The 22,095-nt window shown below is 38.9% G+C and overlaps 2 protein-coding genes across 7 annotated transcripts in view; one reads left to right on the top strand and one right to left on the bottom strand.

Annotated features, from left to right (window-relative positions):
- ATRX (ATRX chromatin remodeler) overlaps positions 1 to 20,976 on the bottom strand; it is a 332,654-nt gene extending 311,678 nt beyond the window's left edge. For 4 of the 6 annotated variants that reach the window (XM_038587760.1, XM_038587757.1, XM_038587756.1 and 1 more), the window contains exons 1-2: positions 20,718 to 20,976; positions 11,748 to 11,809 (exon numbers count right to left, since the gene is read on the bottom strand). In XM_038587760.1, coding sequence (XP_038443688.1) covers positions 11,748 to 11,803 — 56 coding nt within the window. In that variant the 5' untranslated portion in view covers positions 11,804 to 11,809; positions 20,718 to 20,976. The remainder of the gene's footprint in view (positions 1 to 11,747; positions 11,810 to 20,717) is intronic. The other 2 variants (XM_038587761.1, XM_038587758.1) reach the window with 2 other exon arrangements.
- On the top strand, positions 8,796 to 9,448 carry LOC119878074 (small nuclear ribonucleoprotein Sm D3-like). The gene has a single exon (XM_038587762.1). The coding sequence runs from the start codon at positions 8,902 to 8,904 to the stop codon at positions 9,280 to 9,282; it is 381 nt and encodes a 126-aa protein (XP_038443690.1). The 5' UTR covers positions 8,796 to 8,901; the 3' UTR covers positions 9,283 to 9,448.
- Positions 20,977 to 22,095: the final 1,119 nt, after the last annotated feature.

Here is a 22,095-nt window from a genome sequence, read left to right on the forward strand (position 1 = left end):
TTCCTGAGGAGACCCAGATGTTAGAATTAGTAGGCAAGGACTTTAAATCAACTGTTTTAAATACATTCAAAGAGCTAAAGAAACTGGCATATCTTACCAAAGAAATACAAAGAAATACAGTTTAAAGAAATAAAGTTTAAATACAAAGAAAATACGAAGAAATAAAGAAAGAAAGTTTAAAAGAAATACAAAGAAATACAGTTTAAAAAGGAACCAAATACAATTTTAGAGCTGAAAAATAAAATAGCAGCCATGAAAAATTCACTACAGAGGTTCAACAGAAGATCTGACCAAGGATAAGAATAAGTAAACTTAAAGATAACACCAATTGAGATTACCCAATATGAGAAGCAGAAAGTAAAAAAAAAAATGATGAAAAATGAACAGAGCATCAGAGACCTGTGAGATAACACATGTATAATGAGAGTAACAGAAGAGAAGATAAAGGAGCAGAAAGACTATTTAACTAATAGTCAAAGCATCCCAAATTCATGAAATACATGAATCTAAATATCCAAGGTCAATGAATTCCAAGAATGATAAATAGAGAACACAGTAAGACAAAATATAATTAAACTGTCAAAGACAAAGGAAATCTCAAAATCAGTGAGAACTGACAAGTACAATGGATTCTAATTAAGATTAACAGCTGAACACCATGGAAACCAGAAAAGTGAGATGACAAATCTAGAATGCTGGAAAAAGGGGCACCTGGGTAGCATAGTTAAGCATCTGACACTTGCCTGGTTTCGGCGCAGGTCATGACCTCAGGGTCCTGAGAATGGAGTCTGCTTAAGACTATCTCCCTCTTGAGATGCATGGGTGGCTCAGTGGTTGAGTGTCTGCCTTCAGGGTGTAATCCCAGGGTCCTGGGACTGAGTCCCACACTGGGCTCCCCACAGGGAGTATACTTCTGCCTCTGCCTATGTCTCTGCCTCTCTGTGTCTCTCATGAATAAAGAAATAAAATCTTAAAAAAAAAAAGAAATGCTAAAGGGAGACCATCAGGCTCAAATGAAACACCACCACAGTGTAAAGTGGGGCTATATTATAAAATAAAGAATAATGGTAAAAGCAATCACATTGGGTAAATACAAATGCTACTTTTTTCTTTTTTTTTATTTGTAACTATTCAAACTCTTTACTTGAGTTGATAATCAAAAACATCCCAAAAAAGAAAAACTCAGGATGATTGGTGGCTTCACTAGTAAATTCCACCAAATATTTAATGAATCCCCTCTCAAATTCTTCCCAAAAACAGTAGAGGAAGGAACACTTTACTCATTCAACAAGACCAGCATTACCCTGATACCACAATCAGACAAAGACATCACACTACAGGCCAACATCCCTTATGAATATTGATACAAAAGTCCTAAACAAAATGCTAGCTAGTGGTGGAAAAATCCTAAACAGAACCTTAGTAAATAGAATTCATTAACACATCAAAGAATCATAGACCATGACCAAGTGGGATTTATCCCAGGAATGCAAAGTGTGACATGAAAATATATCAGTATAAATTACCACATAAATAGAATAAAATAAAGAGGGGAAAATCACATAATCATCTAAATTGATACAGAAAAATCATCTTACAAAATTCAACACCTAGGGCACCAGGGTGGCTCAGTTAGGCATCTGCCTTCAGCTCAGGTAGGGATCCCAGGGTCCTGGGATTGAGCCCCATGTCAGGCTCCCAGCTTGGTGGGGAGCCTGCTTCTCCCTCTCTCTCTCTGCTGTTCCCCCTACTTGTGCTCTCTGGTGCTCTATCTCTGTCAAATGGATAAACAAAATCTCTTTTAAAAAAGAAAATCCGGGATCCCTGGGTGGCGCAGCGGTTTAGCGTCTGCCTTTGGCCCAGGGCGCGATCCTGGAGACCCGGGATTGAGTCCCATGTCGGGCTCCCTGCATGGAGCCTGCTTCTCCCTCTGCATGTGTCTCTGCCTCTCTCTCTCTGTGTGACTATCATAAATAAAAAAAATAAAAAGAAAAAAGAAAAAAATAAAAAATAAAATCCTAAAAAAATCCACAAAAAAACTATTTAAGATAATAAATGGATTCAGCACACTTGCAGGATAAAAGATCAACACACAGAAAAGCAGTTATATTCCTAAACACTAGCAATGAACAATGCAACACTTCTCATTTACAACAGCATCAAGAAGTATACAGGAATGAATTTAATCAAAGAGGTTCAAAACTTGTACAATGAACACTACAAAACATTGCTTAAGATAAATTAAACAGGGAAACCTGGGTGACTCAGCAGTTTGGCATCTGCCTTTGGCTCAGGGCATGATTCTGGGATCTCGGATTGAGTCCCACATCGGGCTCCCTGCAGGAGGCCTGCTTCTCCCTCTGCCTATGTCTCTGCCTCTCTCACTCTCTCTGTCTCTCAAGAATAAATAAGCAAATATTTTTTAATTAATTAACAAAAAAAAAAAGAAATTAGGGACACGTGGGTGGCTCAGTGGTTGAGCATCTGCCTCTGGAGTCCTGGGATTGAGTCCCACATCGGGCACCCTGCATGGAGCCTGCCTCTCTCTTTGCCTCTCTCTCATGAATAAATAAATAAAATCTTTTAAAAAAAAAAGAAATTAAACTATTCCAGGGACTCCTGACTGGCTCAGTCAGAAGAGCTTGCAACCCTTGATTTCAAGATCATGAGTTCAAGCCCCACATTGGGTATAGAGATTACTACAAAAAATAAATCAAAAAAAGAAATTAAACAATTCCAATTAAATGGAATATCTCATGTTCTAAAAGATTTAATATTGTTGAGAGCAATACTCCCCAAAATGATACAGATTTGATGTTATCTCTATTAAACTGCAATAGTCACTACTGCTAAAATTGGACAATCAATACTAAAACTCATATGCAAATTCAAGGGACCTCAAAGAGCTAAACCAATCTTGAAAAAAAGACAAACTTGGAATACTATCACTTTCAAAACTTGCTACAAAGCTCAAGTAATCAAAAACAGCATGGTATTGGCATAAGGATAGACATATAGACCAATGGAGGAGAACAAAAAGCCCAGAAATAAATCCATACATCTATGGTCAACTGATATCAGACAAGGATGCCAAGAATGCTTAGTGGAGAAAGATCAGTCTCCTCAACAAATTGTGCTAGGATAACTAGATATCCACATGCAAAAAAATGAAGTTGGACCCCTATATTATACCATATACAAAAATTAATTTAAGGGGCTTGTAGTTGGCTCAGTGAGGAGAGTATGTGACTCTTGATCTTGGGGTTTTGAGTTCAAGCCCCACATTGGGCATACAGATTACTTAAAAATAAAATCTTGAGGCACCCGGATGGCTCAGTCGGTTAAATATCCAACTCTTCTTAATTTTGGCTCAGGTCATGATCTCAGGGTTGTGAGATCAAGCCCCAACCACACAGGGCTCCACATTGGGCATGGAGCCTGCTTGAGATTCTCTCTCTCCCCCTGCCCCTCCCCACTCCTTCTCTAACATACATACATACATACATACATACATAAAATCCTTTTTAAAAATTAATTCAAATTGGATCAAAGAAAAAAAACAAAAAAATTGGATCAAAGACCTACATATGAGCTAAAACTATAAATTCTTAGAAGAAAATAGGGGAATAAATTTTCATGACTTTAGATTTCTTGGATGGCACCAAACAGTCATACAAAGAAGAAAAAAATCAATTATCTTAGACTTCATCCAAACTGAAAACTCATGCATCAAAGAACACTCACAAAAGAATAAAAAAAACAACCCAGAGAACAGGAAAAATATTCACAATTCATATTATTTCATAAGGGATTACGATCCAGAATTTTTTAAGTAGGTTCCAAGCCCAGCATGGAGCCCAATGTGGGGCTTGAACTCACATTCCTGACATCAAGACCTGAGGTAAGATCAAGAGTTGTATGCTTAACTGACTGAGCCACCCAGGCGCACCAATATCCAGAATTATTAAATGACGCCTACAACAAAAAAATAAATAAACCCAATTTAAGACTGGGCAAAAGACTTCATTTTTCCAAAGAAGATATACCAATAAACACATGAAAAGAGGCTTTACATCACTAGTCTTTAGGGAAATGCAAATAAAAACTACAATAACACTTTACACCTGTTAGTATGACTATTAAAAAAATTAAATACTTAAGTATAAATAATATACAGTGTCATCTTAGTTTCAGGTATACAACATAATGACTTAATTCTATATGTTATGCAGTGCTCACCATGGTAAGTGTAGTTATCATCTATACCAAACAATATTATTACAATCTTATTGACTATATTCTCTATGCTGTACTTTGCATCTCCATGACTTATTTATCTTATAACCAGAACTTTGTACCTTGTAATCCTCTTTATTTCTTATTTGTCAACTCATTTTTTAAAATTTTGAGTATAGTTGACAGTCAACTACATTTTTTAAATTAACTCTAAAATAAACTGTATGAGCTCACTTTTCTGAAAGACAAAACAAAACAAAAAGCTTTGCTGACCAAGAATGTAGAAAAATTCTTGCTCTTATACAATGCAACTTGGAATGTAAAATAGTATGGCCACCATGGAAAACAGTTTAGTGGTTCATCAAAAGATTAAAGCTAGACTTCCACTTCTAGAAACATACCCAAAAGAACAGAAAATAGAGCCTTGAACAGATGTTTGTTCACCAATGTTGCACAATTCACAATAGCAGAGATAAAAACAACCTAAATGTCCATCATCAGATGAATGAATAGATTAACTAGATATGGTACATACATACATAATATGGAATATTATTCAGCCTTAAAAAGGAATGAAATTCTGATACATGCTCCAAAATGGATGAACATTGAGGACTTTATGCTAAATGAAATAAGCCAAACACATAAGGACAAATATTGTAGAATTCCACTTATATAGAAATATCTGGGCAGCCCTGGTGGCTCAGCGATTTGGCTCAGCGGTTTAGCGCCACGCCTTCAGCCCAGGGCGTGATCCTGGAGACCCAGGATGGAGTCCCACGTCAGGCTCCCTGCATGGAGCCTGCTTCTCCCTCCGCCCCTGTCTCTGCCTCTCTCTCTCTCTCTCTCTCTCTCTGTGTGTGTCTCTCATGAATAAATAAATAAAATCTTTAAAAAAAAAAGAAATATCTAAGATAGTTAAAATTAGAGACAGAAAGTGAAATGGTAGTTACCAGGGACACAGGGGAGAGGGGAATGCAAAGTTACTCTTTAACAAGTTGAGTTTCAGTTTGAGATGACGAAAAAGTTCTAGAGTTGGACAGATGATGCAGAATATTGGGAGATACAGGGATTCTTTGTGGGGTAAAGGAAAAATGTTCCAAAATCAGAGAGCAATGATGGTGAATATATTTAATGCGCTTAATGCCCCTGAATTGTACAATTTCAAGTGGTTAAGATACTAGATTTTGCATTTTATCTTAACTAAAAAAAAGAGATATACAAATAACAAGGACGGAAACAGTAATATTTGTCCATTACCATTCTCCCTGTGAGCATAAGAAAAATCTCTAAAATCTGTTTTAAGAGTTCATAGGCATGCAAGTGTAAGCTAACTCCATATTTGCCATATTTGTTGCCAGGAAAATATATTTCTGTGATTTATTATTTTCGTGTTATTTTTAGTCTAAAAGCACTTAAGGGGGCAGCCCGGGTGGCTCAGGGGTTTAGCGCCACCTTTGGCCTAGGGTGTGATCCTGGAGACCCGGGATCAAGTCCCGCGTCAGGCTCCCTGCATGGAATCTGCTTCTCCCTCTGCCTGTGTCTCTGCCTCTCTCTCTCTCTCTCTCTCTCTCTCTCTCTCTCTCTCTGTGACTATCATGAATAAATAAATAAAATCTTTTAAAAAAATGTCAACCTTAAAAAAAAAATGTCAACCTTCCAAAACATTTAAGAAACAAAGAAGGGGGCACCTGGGTGGCTCAGTCAGTTAAGCATCTGACTTTGGTTCAAGTCATGATCTCAGGGTCCTGGGATCAAGCACCACATCAGACCCCCTGCTCAGCAGGGAGTCTGCCTCTCCCTCTTCCTCTGTCCCTGCCCCTACTCCTTCTCTGTCTCTTCTCAAATACATAAATAAAATCTTTAAAAAAAAAGAAACAATGAATACTTCCTGAAAGCAATATTACACTATATGTTAACTAGAATTTAAATAAAAAATTGAAAAGAAAAAAAAGACACAATGGAGGACTAAGAACATTCCAGCCTTTTTTTTTTTTTAACATAAAAGTAAAGAGGCACCTGGGTGGCACAGTACTTGAGCATCTGCCTTTGGCTCAGGTCATGATCCAGGGTCCTGGGATCAAGTCCCACATCAGGCTCCCTGGAAAGAGCCTGCTTCTCCCTCTGCCTGTCTCTGCCCCCTCTTTCTCTGTGTCTCTCATAAATAAAGAAATAAAATCTAAATATATATATATATCTCTATTAGAGCAAGTATACTTCTATTATATATATATAAGGTAAGGTGTAATTACATGTAAGGTCTAATTACTAAACCCTTCAACTGGGCAGCCCCGGTGGCGCAGCGGTTCGGCGCCGCCTGCAGCCTGAGGTGTGATCCTGGAGACCCGGGATCGAGTCCCACATCGGGCTCCCTGCATGGAGCCTGCTTCTCCCTCTGCCTGTGTCTCTGCCTCTCTCTCTCTCTCTCTCTGTGTCTATGAATAAATAAATAAAAAATCTTTTAAAAATTTTAAAAAATAAAAAAATAAACCCTTCGAGAAATGTTTCATCTTACCTCATACACTGATTTCTGCTTTAATAAATACAGTTCATTCCAACCATATACCACAACCCATCCTTCCCCAAAGGCACTGTTCAAAAAGCAAGAGGTGGGCAGCCCCGGTGGCACAGCAGTTTAGCGCTGCCTGCAGCCCGGGGTGTGGTCCTGGGGACCTGGGATAGAGTCCCAGGTCGGGATTCCTGCATGGAGCCTGCTTCTCCCTCTGCCTGTGTCTCTGCCTCTCTCTCGTTCTCTCTGAATGAATAAATAAATAAATCTTTTTTATAAAAAAAGCAAGAGGCAAAGAATCTGGCAACATCAAGAAAGCAAAGCAAAATTTTATTCCTGTTGTAAGGAGTTGTAAGAAAAGGGTCTTTAAAAAAAAAAGAGAAAGAAAAGGGTCTTTAGGTGAGAACAGTGGTTCTCTTTCTCTGCAGAAAAAAAATACAATTTTAAGACATTTAGATTTTAGAGACAGAAAACAGCACCTATTTCCACAATTCATCCTTCAAGTTAGGCAGGTAACCCTAGCTCCCATCCAGAATAATCAGGTTATTGCTTAGAATTCAGATGTCAGAGACATCATGGAATACACTAATAAGTGGGTGGCAATATTTAGGAACACAAGTCATTTAATTTTTTTAATATCTATTGGAATGGGGAAGAAGGAAGAAGTTCCCAAAAGTCATCCTTTCCTGCCTTGAAATTCCTTCTTTTACCCAAGTTCATTCTACCTGATTCAAATACTAAACTACTGTGTTCTTATACCATATATCAATAGCACTCTGCTGGTACTTAGCATCTGCTACTATACTTTAAGGGGGTATGGGAGTTAAACATATGTACGTCTATATTCTCCTAAATACATTCCTTGTCTAAAGGACTACATAAATAATTAATAAATAAATAAATGCTCTTAGTATTTTCAATAATTGACATCCTTAAAAAAAATAATTAACATACTTGAGTAGACTCAGATGTCACTCCATGCTCAAAATATTCAAAGGCTTCCCATGTTCATAAAGTATGAAACTCCTAGGCATAGCATTCAAAGCTCTCTGCAAAATAATTCACACATGACTTTCCAATCATACCACAACTCAGTTCAAAGAAGGTTCCCTTTCCCCTCTTCTACTGAATTTTCTTTTACTTCTCTTATAGTAATCAATACATTCTGCTTATAGTTCCTTGTTTAAAACTCAGAATACGGGGCAGCACGGGTGGCCCAGTGGTTTAGCGCTGCCTTCAGCCCAGGGCGTGATCTTGGAGACCCAGGAACCAGTCCCATGTCAGTTTCCCTGCATGGAGCCTGCTTCTCCCTCTGCCTGTCTCTGCCTCTCTCTCTGTGTCTCTCATGAATAAATAAATAAAATCTTTTAAAAAAAATAAAACTCAGAGTACTCTCTACTGTAGTATAAGCTCTTCAAAGAAGGAATTTGGTCTGGGTTCATCATTTTCCCATGTGGGAAATAACAAATTGCCTTGTACAGAGAAATAATAAATGTTTATTAAAATGGAGATAATGTCTGCTCAGGCATTCCTTAAAAGAAAAGAGTGGTGATTTGCTGAGCATTAAAAATATAACCCCGAAAAAAAAAAAAAACACAAAGCAACCCTGAAGTCATGTAGTACCCTCCAATATCTTCTCCTCAGTGTCTAAGTTGAGATATTCAATAAGCTGTATTGGATGTATTGATATAGTCAGCCTTTGAAAGAAATGTATTATTTCACATACTTAACAAATAACAAGTACGGTCACTTTAATATGAAACATTCACCCTTAAAAAAAAAAAAGAAACATTCACCCTTGATTCTCTATTTTTAGCAGACACTCAGAATACACAATGAAAATTCATAAATAGGGTGTTTTGTGGTTTTGAATTTTGGGGCTGCATGAAGATGGTGGAAAAAGGGAAAAGCAAAAAAAAAAAAAAAGTAAGAGGTGGGCAAATTCTCTCCAATTCTATACAAATTAACCAAACCTAGCTTCAAATATCTAAGTTAAATGACAGAGAATGAGCTGATTGATAATCATATTAAAAGAAAATACAGGGGAGCGCGAGACCCGCCATTCGCTCGGCTCACGCCTTGGCCATCGCCGGAGTTGCTGCGGCCCGGGGAAGGAAGAGTAGGCCGGAGCTGGTGAGAACTCTTTTCCTGCCAAGATGTCTATTGGTGTGCCGATTAAAGTCCTTCACGAAGCCGAGGGCCACATCGTGACATGTGAGACAAACACTGGCGAGGTGTATCGTGGGAAGCTCATTGAGGCGGAAGACAACATGAACTGCCAGATGTCCAACATCACAGTCACATACAGAGATGGCCGAGTGGCACAGCTGGAGCAGGTGTACATCCGTGGCAGCAAGATCCGCTTTCTCATTTTGCCTGACATGCTGAAAAATGTACCCATGTTAAAGAGCATGAAAAACAAAAACCAAGGCTCAGGAGCTGGCCGGGGGAAAGCTGCTATTCTGAAAGCTCAAGTGGCTGCAAGAGGAAGAGGACGTGGAATGGGGCGTGGAAACATCTTCCAGAAGCGGAGATAAATTTATCTGTTGAACAGAACTTTGCTGTTATTTTTCCTTTTAGGTTATCTAAGGTTCAGAGGGGATGTGTGCTTATGTATATGTTCTAGCTTTTCTTTTGACATCTTTCTCTTTAGATCAGGGGAAATGTTAAACTAAATAAATATGGTGGTGTTTTTAAAAAAAATACATTTTAAAATATAGTAAAAGCAAAGATATTGTATGCCTCCTGATAAAATGTGCTGAGAAAGACACAACATCACTTCATAGTATTTCTAGCAAAATACATGACTACAAGGAAATATCAGACAAACCCAAATTAACTACCTTATGTTCTTCAAAAATATGTAAGGGGTAAAAAAAAAAAAAAAAACAAGGCGCAGTGCTCCAAAGAAAAGATTAAAGAGACATGACAATGAATTGCAATGCATGCTCCAGAATTAGATGCTGGGTAAGAATAAAAGAAATTTTTGTCTTTCACTAGAAAGGACATTATGAAGCAACTGGCAAAATAGAAGTAATGTCTGTAGATTAGAAACAGTATTGTATGGAGGTCCCTGGCTTAGTCTGTGAAGTATGTGAGTCTTGATCTCAGGGTTACTGAGTTAAAGCCCCAAGTTGGATATAGAGATTGCTTAAAAATAAAATCTTAGGGAACCTGGGTAGCTTAGTCAGTTAAACAGCTGCCTTCAGCTCAGATCATGATCTCGGGGTCCTGGGATCAAGCCCTGCATTGGTCTCCCTGCTCAGCAGGGAGGCTGCTTCTCCCTCTCCTTCTGCCCCTTTCCCCCACTAGTGTGCACATGTGCTTGCTCTCTTTCTCAAATAAAATCTTTTTTAAAAAAATCTTTAAAAAAATGAAATGTATCAATATTAATTTCTAATTTTGCTAACTATACTGAGGCTATGTAAGAGAATATTTCTATTTTGGGAAATACATACTGTATTAAAGTATTCAAAAAAATAATAAATAAATAAGTATGTATGTATGCATGTATGTATTCAGGGGTAAAGGAGCATGTCTGCAATTTAATCTCAAATGACTCAAAATAATATAGAAAGGGACGCCTAGGTGGCTCAGTGGTTGAGCATCTGCCTTTGGCCCAAGGCGTGATCCTAGTCCTGGGATCAAGTCCCACACTGGGCTCCCTACGGTGAGCCTGCTTCTCCCTCTGCCTATATGTCTCTTCCTCTCTCTCTGTGCATCTCACGAATAAATAAATGAAATCTTAAAAGTAATAATAATAATAATAATAATATAGACATAATGATAAATCAAATGTAAAAAATTACTAATTGCTGAATCTGGGTGAATGGCCTATAAGAATCTGCATACCATTTTTGCAAATTAAGTCTGAATTTATATTTTTTAACTTTTTATTTTGAAATATAGTAAGAAGAAGATGATTATCTCCTTGAAGGTAGATCAGATTCATCTCCTGAAGTTACAGTTATTAAAAACATTTTTAAAAATCATTCAATAAAATATTGCATGAGATCAATGAGACATTGAGTAGAAAGTTGTTTTAAGTAAATGTCTTTGGGGACACCTGGGTGGCTCAGCAGTTGAGCGTCTGCCTTCGGCTCAGGGCATGATCCTAGAGTCCCAGGATCGAGTCCCATATCAGGCTCCCTGCATGGAGCCTGCTTCTCCCTCTGCCTATGTCTCTGCCTCTCTCTCTCTGTCTCTCATGAATAAATAAATAAAATCTTTTTTAAAAAATACCAAATGTATTTTTATGGGAATAGGACTAATTTACTAACCAAAATGTATATTAATACAAATTTTTTTGAAGTATAATATAAGCTCCATGGGGACAAGGCTTTAATTTGTCTTGTTCATCTAAGCAGTACTTTGAGAACAGTTCTTGGCACATGACAATAGTAATCAGTAATAACTAATATTTGAGTAATCAGTATATCCCAGACACTAATCTAAGAGCTTTGTGTCCTCTGACTCATTTAAACTTCACACAGCCAAAAAAAAAAAAAAACTTCACACAACCCAAGAAATATCTGGTGAATGAATCAGTTCTTTTTGCAGGATGACAGTTACAGTCAGTTCTGAAATCACATACCACGAGTTCCTAAAAATCAACAGGTTATGCAAAATTGTGCAATAAACGCCATAGGATTCACAGGGAAAATGGGGTTAGAAGCACAACACTCAAAAAACTTCATCAGTAATACAATTTTTTTTAAGATTGTATTTATTTATTCATGAGAGATAACAGAGAAAGAGGTAGAGACATAGGCAGAGGGAGAAGCAGGCTCCTCACAGGGAGCCCAATGCAGGACTCAATCCCGGATCCCAAGATCCTGCCCTGAGCCAAAGGCAGACACTAAACCGCTGAGCCACCCAGGCGTCCCTAGTGACACAATTTTTAAAAAGATAGAAACCTAACAAAAATGACAGCACAATTTTACACAGTTTACACATGAGGAGATTAAGAAATACACAAACAACAATAAATATAGCACTTTACCTTGAAAAAGACCTGAAGTTTGCTTGTGGAAGTACATCATAAGGACTGCAGCTCATGAATTACTGTGAAATGATGGAAGGAGGGTTATCTGAAATCGGGTGGAAAACTGTAACAAAAGATGTGGATAGGAGTGGCTTATAACACAAGGGGTGCACTGAGCTAGCCAACAAATGTTTGAGGTGTGAGTTGTGTGCATGTATATGCATATATTTAATGCAGTTCAGTTCAGCTGGGTATAGTTTCCTGCATTCACCTAGGGAAAACTTTCTATAAAGGACCAGATAGTAAATATTTTAGGCTCTGTGGGCCCAGAGGTCTTTGTTGCAACTATCCAACTCTGAGATTGTAGTACAAAAGCAGCCACAGACAATATAAATAAATGGGCTTGGGTGTGTTCCAACAGAATTTTATTTACAAAAACAGGCCACTGGTTGATGGTCATAATTGGCTGATCCCTGGCCCTGCAGGCAAAATCCTGCATAAGAAAATGCAAAATTTGTCTTATGCTCAAGTTGTTCCCCAATGTATCAATCTTGTTGGAACAAAGATGCATTTTCAAAACAAACATCATAGTAGAACCATGTTTGGAATGCTATCATATAAACCAAAAATAATATAATTTAAATAAGCAAAATAACAAATCTAGTATTACATGAAAATAAATTATTTTTTATTTTGGACCTTATAAATCAATTATTTTCCAAAAGTCAACTGACCACATCAAATGACCAAAATAAGACAAATAAGGATAGACTTCAAACAATCATAGTCTATCAAAATCTGTGCATTAAATTCTACACAAGCTTTAAGAAAAGTGGAAAATAGGAGCACCTGGGTGGCTCAGTGGTTGTGTGTCTGCCTTTGGCTCAGGTCATGATCCCAGGATCCTGGGATCAAGTCTCGCATCGGGCTCCCTCCTGGGAACCTGCTTCTTCCTGTGCCTATGTCTCTGCCTCTGTGTGTCTCTCATGAATAAATAAATGAAATTTTTTAAAAAGTGGAAAATACTTTTGACAGTTCTTCTAAAATGAAATTATCAGGCTCATTTACAAAGGGCACATGTGGCTTTTATAAGATCATCAAACCACAAAGTTAACACCAGAAGATGTATAAGTTCTGGACATCTAATGTATAGCATGATGACTATAGTTAACTATACTGTATTACATACTTGAAAGTTGCTAGAGAGTAGATTTTATTTTTTTAATTTATTTTTTATTGGTGTTCAATTTACCAACATACAGAATAACCCCCAGTGCCCGTTACCCATTCACTCCCACCCCCCCGCCCTCCTCCCCTTCTACCACCCCTAGTTCGTTTCCCAGAGTTAGCAGCAGTCTTTACGTTCTGTCTCCCTTTCTGATATTTCCCACACATTTCTTCTCCCTTCCCTTATATTCCCTTTCACTATTATTTATATTCCCCAAATGAATGAAAACATATAATGTTTGTCCTTCTCGGACTGACTTACTTCACTCAGTGAGAGTAGATTTTAAATATTCTCACCATAAAAAAAAATGGTTATGAGGTAAGGAATGTGTTAACTAACCTTATTGTGATAAACATTTCAAAATATATACATGTATCAAATCATCATGTTGCATACCTTAAGCTTACATAATTTTGTATGCCAATTATATATCAATAAAGCTGGGGGAAAATATACTAATTGCACAATAATTACACAATATTTGCCCAGGAATTGAGTTAAAAATTTTAAGTTGACCTGCTTCCAAAGAGAAAACACTAATATATACAACAATCCTTTGCTCAAGCTGCTCTATCTCACATCTAGAATCTCCCCCAGGATTCTTTGTCAAAACCCATCCTACAAGGGCCAGATTCAATACTTTCTCTATAAAGCCCTCCCTGGACTCCCATCAGAAATATCCTCTTACTCTGAATTTAGTTTTTACCTACTATATCATTTATCACTTTATATTCTGCTTCAAAATTATTTGTGTACATGTCTAATTTCCTCTGCTATATGGAAAATAAGACTAATCTTCAGCCATACTAATCCCTCTCCCTGGGCAGCTCTTTTTCGAAACAGCCAACCCTTCACTGCTAACTCCATCTTCAAGATCCAAAATCCTCTGTAAAACTTTCCTAGACATCCCCAAAATTAGGCTTTCTTTCATTTCTGATACCCAGTAAAATCAATATACTTCCACTTTAGCACTGTTTTTTTACCTGCTTATTTACCTAGTATCTCCCTCTAGATTTAAGAATGCCATAAGAAGGTGGGAATTTGGGATCCCTGGGTGGCGCAGCGGTTTGGCGCCTGCCTTTGGCCCAGGGCGCGATCCTGGAGACCCGGGATCAAATCCCACGTCGGGCTCCCAGTGCATGGAGCCTGCTTCTCCCTCTGCCTGTGTCTCTGCCTCTCTCTCTCTCTCTCTGTGTGTGTGTGACTATCGTAAATTAAAAAATAAAAATAAAAATAAAGGATAAAAAAAAAGAAGGTGGGAATTTTCCTATTAAACTTTGCATACCCTAGCACAGTGCTGGCCCCTAGTTGATACTCAAGTATTTGATCAACTAATAACACATTCTCCCAAAATATTAAGTATAGGATATAAATACATGAACATCACTGCCATTCCAATAATTTCTTAAGCAAATATTGTACAGAACAGTTAACAAGAAAGCTGGACTATAGATACCAAGACAAAACTGAAAGACACAGATGCTTGGGTGGCTCCCTGCATGGAGCCTGCTTCTCCTTCTGCCTATGCCTCTGCCTATGCCTCTGCCTCTAATGAATAAATAAATAAAAATCTTTAAAAAAAAACCTGAAAGACAAAGTCTCAAGACACAGGATCTGAAAATAGTGGCTATAGCGCACAATTCAAAGAATCTTTTCCCAGGGCAAAAAGCACAATTGGCCAGAATAAAGGTCTTTTCAGTAGTAGGTGCCTGGACGGTACAGCCAGTTGAGCATCCAACTCTTGGTTTCAGCTCAGGCTGTGATCTCAGGATTGTGAGATCAAGCCCCACAAGCTCCACCTGAGACTCCCTCCCTCTCACTCTGTCCCTCCTCCCCCATGCTCTCTAAAATAAGTAAATAAATCTTTAAACAAAAGGGGCAGGGGCTCCTGGGTGGCTCAGTGGTTGAGCATCTCCCTTCAGCTCAGGTCATGATCCCGGGGTCCTGGATGGAGTTCTGTATCAGGCTCCCGATGGGGAGCCTGCTTCTCCCTCCGTGCCTCTCCCTCTGTGTCTCTCATGAATAAATAAATGAAATCCTTAAAAAGAAAAGAAAAAGGGCAGGAATATAATATACTGGATATAATATTTCAAAATAGAACATATTCTGAGCCACAATTTTTTTTTAAGATTTTATTTTATTTAATCATGAGAGATACAGAGCAGGAGAGAGAGAAGCAGAGACACAGGCAGAGGGAGAAGCAGGCTCCATGCAGGGAGCCCGATGTGGGACTCGATCCCGGATCTCCAAGATCAAGCCCTGGGCTGCAGGCAGCGCTAAACCGCTGCACCACCCAAGCTGCACCTGAGCCACAATTATTAACAAACTTCTCAGCAAAAACTGTTTTGTTTCCAGTATTTGCACAAATATTTGCACATGATACTATGACAGAATATATCAGCAACAAAAGGCCTGTATCCTTACGATGGAAATTTTAGGACAAAAAAAAAAAAATGTGTATGTGGCTAAAGAAACTTCCCTTCATCTGGGATCCCTGGGTGGCGCAGCGGTTTGGCGCCTGCCTTTGGCCCAGGGCACGATCCTGGAGACCCGGGATCGAATCCCACGTCGGGCTCCCGGTGCATGGAGCCTGCTTCTCCCTCTGCCTGTGTCTCTGCCTCTCTCTCTCTCTCTCTCTGTGACTATCATAAAATAAATTTAAAAAAAATTAAAAAAAAAAGAAACTTCCCTTCATCAATACCCTTCTTCCTACCTCCCAAAGTAAAATAAAAAGTGATCAACATTCGCATAAGCAGACTACTTTTTATTTTTTTTTAATTCCATGCCCAACATGGGGCTCAAACACAACCCTGAGATCAAGACTGATGTGCTCTACTGACTGAGCCAGCCAGGTGCCCCCATTTTTTTTAAGTAACCTTATAGAACATCTAGTACAGGTTCATTGTGTAAATGACAAAGCTGAAGCCTGGAAAGGGTAAATTTGTCCAAGGTTCTACCATCAGTTAAGCAACAGAGCTATACCTAGAAAACCCAGGTTGGGCTCAGAGTTCAGTGTTCATTCCTCTACACGAGTAGTTCTGAAACTTTTAATCTCAGGACTTCTTTACACTCTTAAAACAGTTAAAAATTAGCAAAGACCACAAAGAGCTTTAGTTTATTGCCTTTTAGGAACCACTGTTATAACCATGTTCCTCCTTCCTCTACAACTGCAAGCTTTATCAATATCAAACTTACTCCCATTTTACACATGGAGAAATGGAGAATAAATATCTCCCATGTCAACTATCAAGCCAATCATAAGATAAACGTTAGCATACAGGTACAGAGAAATCTTAAATGCTCCTTTTACTGTCGTAATATATTCAACATTCCTAAAAGAAGATCTAAACATCATTTTCCAATGGCTTAAACCATTTGAACGGTTTTTGCCAATGTTCAAGAGAACATTCAAGTTCTGGAGCAAAGGACTTCATGTAAACCCAGGAACTGTCTGATACAATCCATAAATTTATTCAGACTCCAAAAGTGAAACAGACACATAAATACACACTATTTCTTGCACAAAAAATTATTTCATACACCTGCTTCTACACAGAAATTCCTGTAAGTACTACATTAATCTCTCTAGAAATACATTATATAACTGAAAGCTTATGGTCAACTAATACCAAAGGTTGCCAATAATGAGAATTGGCATGATCAAAATTAAAGTCACAAACATCTTTCTTTTCACCCAATCAGCAACATAACCAAACAACTGGTATTTAAATGCTTTCAAAACCTTTATAAAAACTGCATGTACTCCCCCTCCACAGCCTGGCTTTAATACTTTCCACTTAGTAGGAATGCAAATATTTCACAGATAACATTTTTCAAAATTTCACAATTAGGTTAGTATGCAATGATTGTGAATTACTAACCTAACAGATATTTTCTAAAACATTTTCCCAGCATCTCTCCATTTAGATAACTTCTGCCTTTTAAAATTTAAGCCTAGGGATCCCTGGGTGGCACAGCGGTTTAGCGCCTGCCTTTGGCCCAGGGCGCGATCCTGGAGACCCGGGATCAAATCCCACGTCAGGCTCCCGGTGCATGGAGCCTGCTTCTCCCTCTGCCCCTCTCTCTCTCTCTCTGTGACTATCATAAATAAATAAAAATTTAAAAAAATAATAAAAAAATAAAATTTAAGCCTATAAAAAATATAAAATAAAATAAAATAAAATTTAAGCCTTTGGGGTGCCTGACTGGCTCGGTTGGTGGAACATGTGACTCTTTATCTCAGGGTTGTGAGTTCAAGCCCCACATTGGGCACAGACTTTACTTAAAAATGAATAAATTAATTAAAAAATAAAATAGGGGCAGCATGGGTGGCTCAGCGGATTGGCGCCGCCTTTGGCCCAGGGTCCTGGAGACCCGGGATCGAGTCCTATGTTGGGCTCCCTGCAGGGAGCCTGCTTCTCTCTCTGCCTGTGTCTCTGCCTCTCTCTCTCTCTCTCTCATGAATGAATGAATGAATAAATAAAAATATTTATAAATAAATAAATAAAATTTAAGACCAATTACAAGTTATACTGCTTTCAGCTTTTCAAATAATCAGCTGCCATAAGGATTAGAATGACAAGTTCTGGGATGCTTGGGTGGCTTAGTCAGTTAAGTGTCTGCCTTTGGCTCAGGTCACTATCCTGAGGTCCTGGGATGAAGTCTGCATTGGGCTCCCTGCTTAGTGGGGAATCTGCTTCTCCCTCTCCCTCTGCCACCCCCACGCTTGTGTGCTCTATCTCAAATAAAATCATAAAAAAAGAATGTCAAGTCCCCTCAAATCTCTGACCTTCATACAAAAATGAAGTTTATCTGTCAATAATAAGCTCATCTTTCATAATGACAAATATTTCAAGCCAATCTTATTTAAAATAAAATACACAGGGACACCTGGGTGGCTCAGCAGTTGAGCATCTGCCTTCGGCTCAGGGCATGATCCCGGGGTCCTAGGATCGAGTCCCACATCGGGCTCCCTGCATGGAGCCTGCTTCTCCCTCTACCTATGTCTCTGCCTCTATCTCATTAATAAATAAATAAATCTTTAAAAAAATAAAATACATAACTCTTTAAAAACATAAATAAATAATAATAAAACCTTTTAAAGACTGAGCCACTGATTTTTCAGCGTATGTTTAGCCAGGTCATCAGTTTATTTCCTTCTCTTTTTGCCTTTTGGCTATTCTTTGACCACAGAATCATAGAAAATTTCTTTTTTTAGGAACACTAGTAAAAATCAGAACAAATCTTTGCTCCTATTTTTAAGTGCTCAACAAAAATTCTGATACAGAAAAAATCTGAACTACTGTGCAAAATAAAATTAATGACAATGTATATAATTGCTCTTATTATTTCTATCTCACATTAGGAGAGAATCAAGAGTGATTCAGTATTGTGGGTTCAACTCACTACCTGTCATATTATCCTTTGACTATGATTATGACTTGGGATGAAGGACACCTCAGCCTGAGACAGTTCTGAACACCCACTTGGAGCTCTTTCACAGTAAATAATCAGGGAGCATCATACATTTTTAAATTCATATTTATATATGTGGTCCTTTACAGGGGTTTTTCATGCAGTTTATGACTCTACTGGAATTAAGGTTTCAGTTATTCTCATTATCTCATCTATACATACAATGCAAAATATTGTAACAGCTACAAACTCTAAGACCTACAACAAATAACCACAATAGCAGCCAACATGAAGTTCTTCCATTGTAATACTTGGGCTAAATTAAAATGATCATAATCACATTAGTCACGGAAGCTCAAGGGGGCATTAATGCCTTGTGGTTAAGAACATAAATTCTAGGGCAGCCCTGGTGGCGCAGCGGTTTAGTGCCGCCTGCAGGCTAGGGTGTGATCCTGGAGACCCTGGATGAGTCCCCACATCGGGCTCCCTGCATGGGGCCTGCTTCTCCCTCTGCCTGTGTCTCTGCCTTTCTCTCTCACTCTGTGTCTCTCATGAATAAAAAATAAAATCTTAAAAAAAAAAGAACATAAATTCTAGAGTCAAGACTAGGTTAAATTCTAGCTCCACCAGTTACAAGCCATATAGCTTTAGTCAAGTTCTTTGACTCTATGCCTCAGTTTACTCCTCAGCTGTAAAATGAGAAACACGAAGTACCTAACTGATAGGGTTGTTTTGAGAATTAGGATTATACAGGTGAAGGTCAAGAGCACGCACTCTTCAAGACCAATTTAAAAAAAAAAAACTGTTCCTGGCATAAAATGAATGAAGTCTCCTTTTCCTGAGACTTTCAGTAAAATCTAGAGGTTAAATTTAACTGTAAGGTACATCTTTCACGTAAACAAACTTGAGCACCTAACACCCAGCCAACAAGTTGTACTGGCTACTTCTTAGTACCCAAAACCCTATAAATAAAGATTTACTGTAGTTGGACCAATTAACATAAATTCAGAAACCAAAGACGAGAATCTTTACACAGCTAGGGACCTAGAACCTAAGAACTAAAGTATATTTTCTCTTCAGGGGAAGGAAAACATCTTCTATCTACTGCTTATTAATGTAGAAAAATAGGCGTAAGTGTCACAGGCTCATACCCAAATTCTACATGCTAGGTAAAGTGCACTAAAAAGCTTAAACTGTCACAATACTTACTCAAAGGCAAATTTTGCCAACTACCAATGCAATTCTGATCCATGCTCCCTGTAGTTTTATTTTGCCACTAGGCGCCAAGGATACGTTTCTGAGCAGAAAAATTACTTAATTCACAAGGGATGAAAAGTCAGATGTCAAACAGCCTGAAAAGCAAGCCAGCCAGCCAGCCACCTGTGTAAAAGTAGTACACATTTCATATTAACAACTTATATTTTTAGACACTATCAAGAGGCAAATCAGAAGCGCAAGAGAAAAACAACCTCAACCTAATAAACGTGCTTGATTGGTAAGAGGCCTGCCAGGCAGGCACAGCTTCCCTTGCAATAAATCTTCCCATCGACCCACATTAACCTGCTCCTCATTCCTAACGGAATAAATTTTTTAAAAGTAGGGTCTGATTACTTTTGCTAGAAATTTGCCCAGAAAGTGGAGAAAGATTTGAGATCTGCCTTACCACCCATTAACACTGGACTTCACAAAAAGTATACTGGGGTATACCCTGCATAGTACCGCCTTGCCTAGAGATAAATCCAAGGATACCCTTTAGGATCGGTAGTAGAGAAGGAACGTGAAAAGCTAGCGAGACCCACTTGTTCAACCCAAAAAAAGAGCTTGTCCCCAGGGGCTGCAGAAAAAAAAAAAAAAAATCCGCAAAGCTGAGGTATTTCCCTTCTCCTGCTATCCAAACGCCACTAAGTCGTCCCAGAATCTCACATCCTCCCTCCCGCCCGCCCCTCCCCCCCTCCCCCCCCCCCCCCAACCTCCTCTCCTTCCCAACGCAGTTTCCAGGCCTAAAGATTAGGAAGAACGACCGGGATACCAAATCCGCCTCCGACTTACGGGTCTCAATTCCACAGGCACCAAAGAATAAACTACACGAGGGCAACTAAGCTTCATCGGTTCGGGGAGGTTGAAGGAAGAGCCCAACACCCCAGGCCGCGCCCCCCCCACCCCCACCCCGGGTTAGAGCCTACCGCCGAAACTCCGAAACCCTTCTCTCCTAAAAGAGAAAACGATATCTTTCCGCTAAGCAACACACAAGCCTAACTCACCAAGCCAAAGCTTTCCCAAACACACTACTCAGAAAGCGCATAGGCCCGGACCGCTAGGACCCGTGAGACGGGGTTGTATTTTACCTCATGGGCTCAGCAGTCATGTTTTCACTTCAACGCCTTGTAGCTTCAACGACCGTAGGAGCGCCGCTTTGCGCTCTCCGGCCCTGGGTTACAACAGAAATGCAATGGACTCTTAGTCGTCACTATAGCTGGTGCTGGATCCTCCCCACAGCTCAAAGGCCGCTACCACTGCCCCCGCCGCAGGAGCCGCGGAAACAAAGCGACGCTGCCGCCGCCGCCATTTTGTTGGGCCGAGGCTCAGGCAGAAGAATTGGCGCGTCCTCCCTCTTCTTCTTTCCGTTACCCATTGGCTACCTCTTCCACAGCTCAGACTCTTATTGGCTACTGAAATTCACCTTCTTTGGGGGCCTGTTGCTAAGGCGGTCTACGTCATTTGATCCCCTCCACCTTTTCATAGGGGCTCCGATTCAATCCCAATGACCTGAAAGTGCTAGTGACGTATTTTGACTTTATTCTGAAAATGCTTTTTGATCCATTCGCTTTTCTTTGACATAATGACGAAACAATAACAGCAATTTACATTTACTGAGAGTGTAGTATATACCCAACACTATGCTAATCCTTTATCCGGATTATCTCATGTAATCCCTATTCTCTTTGAGGCACACAGACCCTTGTTAACTACATTTTCCAGATGAGGAAACCAAAACACAAAGTCTCACAGTAGTAGAGCCAAGATTCAGACCAGAAACCACATTCTTAAACACTAATCTGTATGACCATCCTATATATTTTCTTTTCTATGTTCTAGATTATGATCAAGTTCTTTACTTTTCTAGCCAGCATGCTTACAAAAATATATATAAAACCAACTTGAAATCTTCATGCAGTTCTTCCAATACTGAATAAAATCGAAACTGCCAACTGAAACACACACGATCATTTTCCGAATCTGATGTAAAGTTTAGCTTACAAACCAACCAATCAAGGTCTATTTTCTCCTCATTACAGAAGTTTGGCTGAATGATCTCTAAAAAGCCTTTCCAGTTTTCATGTTCTCTAATTTAATTGTCCACTACTAATGTCTGCAAGTCACAAATTAGTTTTCAAAATTGAATAGTTTCTAATTTTATTTCCAAATTTATTCTGACATATATAGTTTAGTTCATTTAATTTTCTTGAAATTTGAAAATGCTCCCATTGTATTTAGGTGAAAGAGTTACTGCTTTCCACTGAAATCGCAAATAGTGAGCCTTTTTTCAATGGAAAATTTTGACAATCTGATAGACACAGGCAAAATTTTTTAAAAGATTTTATTTATTTATTCATGAGAGACACAGAGAGAGAGGCAGAGACACAGGCAGAGGGAGAAGCAGGCTCCATGCAGGGATCCCATCCTGGGACCGATCCTGAATCCTGGGATCACACCTTGGGCCAA

The sequence above is a fragment of the Canis lupus genome, chromosome X, assembly GCF_011100685.1.
Source record: "Canis lupus familiaris isolate Mischka breed German Shepherd chromosome X, alternate assembly UU_Cfam_GSD_1.0, whole genome shotgun sequence".
NCBI lineage: Eukaryota > Metazoa > Chordata > Mammalia > Carnivora > Canidae > Canis > Canis lupus.